This window comes from Triticum urartu, chromosome 5A, assembly GCF_056163025.1.
Source record: "Triticum urartu cultivar PI428250 chromosome 5A, HENAU_Tu73, whole genome shotgun sequence".
NCBI lineage: Eukaryota > Viridiplantae > Streptophyta > Magnoliopsida > Poales > Poaceae > Triticum > Triticum urartu.
Genome location: NC_141877.1, coordinates 596,953,932 through 596,961,010, shown reverse-complemented (window position 1 = coordinate 596,961,010; position 7,079 = coordinate 596,953,932). Strand labels below are relative to the sequence as shown.

The following is a 7,079-nucleotide window of genomic DNA, read 5'->3' as shown; positions in this document are numbered from 1 at the left end:
ACATAGTTATAGCTACCCTAAAAAAAACACACACATGGTTATAGCAGCCACATATCCAATAGTATTTTTCTGGACTACCAGTGTACGACAACTCCAAGAATTCCGAGAAAGAAACCATTTGTTGACAAGATTAGGAAGTAGGGACATGCAGCTCACCAACATACCCAACTAATTCCACCTTCCCCAACAAAACACCACTCCTATAAAATCACGCTAACCTGAATTTCAAAAGCACAAACAGCTAGTCGGCCTGATCAGCGCAAGCAAGCAGCATCGATCCCAAGAAAAAGCTTACACTATCAAATATCAATCCAAGGGGAAGAGAAATCCATCAATGGCGGCGAGAGCCATGTCCGGCAGCAGCATCCTCCTGGCCGCGGCGGTGGCAGCAGCCCTGCTGGTGGCGTCGGCATCGGCGCAGTCCGGGTGCACGTCTGTGCTGATCGGCCTGTACCCGTGCATGAACTACATCAGCGGCAGCGGCACGGCCCCGACCAAGTCCTGCTGCTCGCAGCTCGCCTCCGTCGTGCAGTCCCAGCCGCAGTGCCTCTGCAGCGCGCTCGGCGGCGACTCGTCGTCGCTCGGCGGCATGACCATCAACAAGACGCGCGCGCTCGAGCTGCCCAAGGCATGCAGCGTGCAGACCCCGCCGGCGAGCAAGTGCAACGGCGGTGGCAGTGCTCCTGGCGCCGCCACGGCGGAGGTGCAGACACCGGCCGGTTCGGGGTCGAAGGCGACGCCGTCGGCGTACCTGCAGGAGAACGGTGGCTCGTCGCTCCAGGGCACGGTGGGCCTCGTGTTCGCGCTCGCGGCCGCTGCGGTCTACGCCGTGTAGTGAACGAGCATCTCGGCCGATCGACTGAAGCGGTAGCTCGCTGGGTCTGGCGACTCAGAAATTCGTTTCCTGTGTGACACGATTTGGTTTTCATATTGGTTTAGCATTGAGCATTGGCGAGGAGGATTGGTCAGTGTTGTGTTCCACACCCGTACTATAGAGATTTTTTTTCAAAACTATGTTATTTTTTGTAGCAATTTCGGAAACTATAGGACGTAATGTAAAAAAATCAAAACTAATAGCCCGTCGGCCATTCTTTGGCCGAAGTACTACTTTTCGGCCATCCCCTGGCCGAAAAGGTACTTTTTGGTCAACTCTAGGCCGAAATAGACTTTTTGGTCTAGTCTAGGCCGAAAAGTTACTTTTTGGTCAACCCTAGGCCGAAGTTGCATGGCTCATGCTGAAATGTATTTTAAAATAGATTGTTAGCGGTTATGAAAAGTATGTCAAACATAGTAAGTCACTATATGGTCTCCATTATATGCACACATACCTATTAACCCATGAATCGTGTATCAGCCAGTTAGTCTTTGGGGTACGAGTGACCAACACGTCTAAGTTGTTGCCCGCTTTCGTAAGGGCGCCCCGGTGCTTTCTATCGATGTTACCATTAAGCAACGGATACGAAGACATATCTGTAATTCAAACAACAAATCTCAGGTGCAAATAAAACATAGTATGACATATTACAAATTGTAACATAGTCCTGACATATTACGAATTAAAACATAGTCCTGACATATTACATATTAAAATATAGTCCTGACATATTACAAATTAAAACATAGTCCTCACATATTACAAATTAAAACATAGTCCTGACATATTACATATTAAAACCCACTACGGCACATTATATAGCTTGTGAGTTATTTCTTCCTCGTCCGCCCCTTCGGCCTCGACTGCCACGACCACGTCCGCCTCTTGCTCCTGTTGTCGCAGCCGTCGATGTGGAAGCACTCGTCGATGCGGAAGCACCATCTTTGTTCAGGTCGGGACAATATTTCATCCTATGCCCATAAGCTGCGCATAACAAACATTGTCTGGTTGCTCCACCAGCTTCAGACTGGTCCATATCGTTCCGGATGCGACGGGCCTTTCGTCTGCCCCTACTTGTTCGCCGAAGGTCTGGATGTGGGATGTATACTCTCTCACCGTCGTTTACCTTGTTGAAATTGCCGACGACTCTAAACCCTGTCATCTCGCCTGTCCAGGTGTTGAGCACTGCCTCTTTTAAATACTATGGGGACACGAAGGATATAGCATCCAACTTAATTTGGCCACAGGCAGCCAACACATGAGAGCAAGGTAGGTGCAGCAACTTCGGTTTGTTGCATGTACACTCACACGTTGGATAAAATTCCGTTCCAATTTTTACCTCGTGTGTCTTCACCTCATTTCCAGAACCAAAACCATCGGTAGGAAGCTGAACCTCATACCTCCTTTCTTGATTCCCTATGAGTCTGACACTGTGCTTCTTTGCTTTCTCTATCTTCTTTGCCATGTATTCCATGACACGGCTACAATAAGGTGTGTTTTGATTATCTTCAATATGCTTCTTTGCTAACTTGTGCCTTTCTCTGAAATATCTCAAAGTGCCATGGAATACAGCCTCCACAATAGCTGTGAGTGGCAATGCTCTATTCCCTCTCAGCACAAAGTTATACACCTCTGCAAGATTGGTTGTCATGTGGCCATACCTAGCTCCATGTGTGTCATGCAGCAAAGACCAATTCATTGGAGGCTCTTTCTCTATCCACTCAGAAAAATTCTTTATTGCCCTTCCCTTCTTTCTCTTAGTATTAGGAGGGTCAATTGCTGGCAAGTCACAAAGACCAACTGGCTCCTCTAGCTCCGCGACGAGTGCTGCTAATTTAACCTGATCTTCTTCCATTTTCTTCCTTGCACGGATCTGCTTCTTAGTAAACTCATCTAGTTTTGACCAAATAAATTCGTATTTCCGCTGCTGGCTCTGCTTGCATAATTTTTTGAACAAGTTCATCAACCGCTTGTTCTTGAACTGTGAGAAAAAATTAGCCTCAAGATGGCGCATGCACCACCGGCTCTGCAAGTCCCTCCAAGGTGTTGGTTCGTCATCTGCTAGATTACGAAGTGTCTTCACGGCCTTCAATATACCAGCATGTCTGTCATGAATGACACACACGTTTGGTCGGTCCTTCACGATGGCAATTTTCACTTGGCGGAAGAACCATACCCAGCTGAGAAAGTTCTCACCCTCCACAAATGCCATGGCAAGTGGGATGATTTGATTGTTCCCGTCCACACCAATAGCAGTCAGGATTTGCCCTATATACTGACCGGTCAGGAATGTACCATCCACAAATATAACAGGAGGACAATGCCGGAAAGCTTCGATGCACATAGCAAAAGAGAAGAACACTCGTTTCAACACCTTGAAATCTGGTATACTCAGCAACCTCATGTGTTGTACGTTCACATAAGTGTCGGGATTCCTCTCCTTCAGTATGCCCAGGAGACGGACAACATTATCATATGAGTCGAAGAACGTCCCAAACCTTTCCTCCATAGCCTTCTGCTTAGCCCTCCAAGCCTTCCCATAAGGAATGACATAATTCCATCTGACCTTCACTGCTGTCTGGATGTGTTTTGCTTCCATATCTTTCTTCTCTACTATCTCAGTATACATGAGTTGCGCAATGAGATTTGAAGTCAGGTTCGGATGCTTCACCAGCAGGTTCTTCCTCACACAATTATGTGGGACGACAATGGTGACAACCCAGTGGATGTCATACTTCGGCACGTGCCCGTGCACCTTCCCAGGACAACTTGTTTCAACACATTTCACGGTATAGTTTGTTGGACTTGATATGTGTGTCCGGAAAACCCTCTGCGTAGACATAGCCCACTTTATCACCGCATACTTCAATTTTTTCTTTGTATCAAACATAGCCCCTATCTGTACTTGGTTCAGATTATACTGCCATGGAGTCTCATGGCCATCGTTCACCGTAAGGCCGGTGGATATGTCCTGCTCCCATGCAGAAGGAATCGGTACCTCCACTTCATCCTCAGAATTTTCAGAATCCAGTTCCTCCACCAATCCATCCTCGTCCTCTTCCTCCATCACCCTCTGCATTTCATCCCCTTCCTCATCCACATCAGCAAAACCAGAACCAGCTAATATTATCGACTGGCTACTCTGCCCAGTATCAGGACCACAAACATTGTGTGGCACGTAGTCTGACTCTTTCTCGGGTTGGCTAGCATCCACATCTTGTGGCTGTGACCCGGATAAAACAATCTTATTAGCCACTTCACTGCCTTGGCCGGGTTCATACCCCCTGTGGAGTTGTACGGCATTCTCCTCCTTCGGTACAGGTTGCATAAGTGCATATGGGTGGATTCTTCGGTCTCGGCAGCGTCTTAACAGGGACAACCAATGTTGGCTCCTATCTACTGGCATCAACTCCCACTTGACATTTTTACAAGATTTGGTCCACAATGCGTGAATACTGACGGAACATACTTCAGGATCCAGCCCGAAACTAGTTGTCAACCAGTACTTCAATTGTCTAATGTCCAGTCTGTCCGGGTCTGCTAGTGTCATGACGCCATTTTTAAACTCGCTAAGATCAACTCCCAACTCATTATATCGAACGTTACCAGCGCCGTAGTAAACATTCAAATTTACTGATTCAGACATTTTCACCTGTCAGACATTGTCATCTTCTCATTAATCACAACGAACACTAATATTACCCGCTACACTAACTACGCGCTAAAATGCCACCACAAACATATTAACTCTAACTAATAAACTATACAATTTAGAGAAAATTTGTGACGCCATGGTTATACCTTCGAAGCGTGCGTCTCTTCCGGTCACCGGCACCGGCCACCGGACAACGGCAGCGCCGCCCACTCGACGGCCGGAGGTTTAACTCCGGTCACCCCACAAGCTGCTGCTCCTCCTCACCACCTCCTCCTCCACAGCTGCTGCTCCTCCTCACCACCACCTCCTTCCCAACCGGACCTCCTCCACCCCACCATGGCTCCTCCCCCAAGCGCACAAAAAACTAACCCATAACGAAAAAAAAACCATAGGCCGGTGGAGAATGCTATGATCTATCTATTATGTGCCTTGGTTGTGTAAATGAGTGCAAATTGGAGGAGATCAGGGAGGAGACGCGAGCTCTACAGAGAAGAACGAGAGGAACGAGAAAGAACAGAGGCGAGCAAGAGGAGGAAGGCGACGACGGGATCGACCTTATCCAGACCTTTTCGGTCTAGGCCTGGCCGAAAAGGTTTTCGGCTGCGGGCTGGCCGAAAACGGCCCATTTTGGTGTAGGCCTGGCCGAAGCTACTATTTTCGGCCCACCCCACCCCGACGACACCTCTTCGGCCCAACTGAGGCTCATTTCGGCCTAATGCTGGACGAAAAGTCCTTTTCGGCCTAGTTCCGGCCGAAAACTACCACTTCGGCCACCACAAGGCCGACAGGGTCATATTTTTGATATTTTGGCAATGGGTACTATAGTTTCAGAATTAGCTATAAAAAAGGTCATAGTTTTGAAAAAAAATCTACTATAGAATTATTTGGTTTCTTGCTGCAGTCGAAATAAAGAGATACTGGTTGTTTTCGTGTTGTTCCCCTTGATTGATGGTACAAACACATAGTAGATTCTTGCCTCTTATCGATGTGTCATGTGTGCCTGTGCAAAGAACGCTCAGTTGGTCGGCAGAGGGCGCAGACCGCAGAGCAATGCAATGCACGTATGAAAACAGAACATAAAACAGAGTAGTGATACTCAGAAAACAGAGCACGCTATCAAGTGCTCAGAAAACAGAGCAGTGATACTCAGAAAACAGAGAATTGATAAGCAAGTATGTGGTGAGATGTAAAGACAATACATGCAGTCAACCTTGGTCTTATCGCATACGGTCTCCCACATAATGTAACCTGACAGGCGCGACCTTTACTCAGAAGCATAACTAATTGAAGTCCTTGGCCATGAGCGCGATGACCTTCTTCACGGCGGGCCTATCGAACAGCTCCTCCAGCCACGCCCTAACACGAGGGTAGGCATCGAACACCGCCGCATACGGCATCCCCATGAAATAGTGCGTCTCGGGGAAGTGACTAAGATCCACGAGGCTCGGGAAATCCCCGGCCAGGTACCTGTGCTTGCTCAGCCGGGCCTCGTACACGTCCAGCACCTTCCTCAGCTTCTCGACGCTCTCGCCGATGATCTTCTCGTCGGGCGTCCCGCCCAGCGCCGGCGCCACGCGGTGCTGGTAGAACACCGAGTGCATGGCGGGGTCGAAGCTGAGGGCCTCCACGTCCAGCCAGACGTCGACGAGGGCCGACTCCTCGGGGTCGCCTTCCCTCAGCAGGTTGACCTCCTCGGTCCTGTGCTTCCGGAGCACGTAGCGTGAGATCGCGCGGGACTCTGAGGAGATGAAGAAGGTGCATATATAATTCGGTGATCTCGAAAAGAGAATAAGTATTTGAGAATCAACAAGAAATTGGAAACTGACGGAAGAGCGTGAGATCCCCGTCCTGGAACGCCGGGACCTGGCCGAACGGCTGGTCGGAGAAAATCGGAGTTATGAATCAGCATCCAGATCCGGTGGTAGTACCGAAGTACTGTGATCCAAAACTTACTACTCTGCTACAAGAAGGTCGGGTGTTTGTTCTTACGTTTCGGGCGAGGTGGTCGGGGGCCTTGTGCTCCCTGGCATGGAAGTCGACGTCGACGATCTCGTACTCGGCGCCGACCTCCTCCAGGCACACCAGCACCCGCGCCACGTTCGTGAACGCCGCCGACCCGAACACCTTCACCGGCGCCATGCTTATGCTCTGCTCATGGATGATGATGCTCCCCTCCCCTGGTTTATGCGGAAATCTCACGGCCCCTTGATTTATACGGCATACCAAAGAGAGAAAAGAAACAAGGAAAGGTCCAAGACGTCGTACATCATGAAACTTAGTGCTTTGACAAGTTGAAGTGAGGTGACACGTACGTGTCGTGTGGACAACTAGTCGTCGTCTGAATTGTCTACCAGCACTAGCCCTGATTAATAAGCAGCTTCTACGAAGGACATGCCTCTACTCGCTCGGCAGGGATGATGCGTGGATGAGTGCGTCACGTGCCAAAAGATAAATAATGGACCAAAAGAGGCCCGGGATTGAGCATCATAAAAGCAAGCATCAAATTTCTTTTGCCTTGATGGATGGTAAATTTGAAATGATGAACAACAC

General features: G+C 48.9%; 1 protein-coding gene and 1 pseudogene across 1 annotated transcript; one reads left to right on the top strand and one right to left on the bottom strand.

Annotated features, from left to right (window-relative positions):
- Positions 1–216: 216 nt before the first annotated feature.
- Positions 217–1,282, top strand: LOC147973191 (non-specific lipid transfer protein GPI-anchored 5 pseudogene; annotated as a pseudogene).
- A 4,390-nt stretch (positions 1,283–5,672) lies between these two features.
- LOC147973190 (putative glutathione S-transferase GSTF1) lies at positions 5,673–6,782 on the bottom strand. The gene is made up of 3 exons (XM_087521954.1): positions 6,519–6,782; positions 6,356–6,404; positions 5,673–6,267 (listed from the first exon to the last, which is right to left on the bottom strand). The coding sequence occupies exons 1-3, from the start codon at positions 6,666–6,668 to the stop codon at positions 5,810–5,812; spliced, it is 657 nt and encodes a 218-aa protein (XP_087378080.1). The 5' UTR covers positions 6,669–6,782; the 3' UTR covers positions 5,673–5,809.
- Positions 6,783–7,079: the final 297 nt, after the last annotated feature.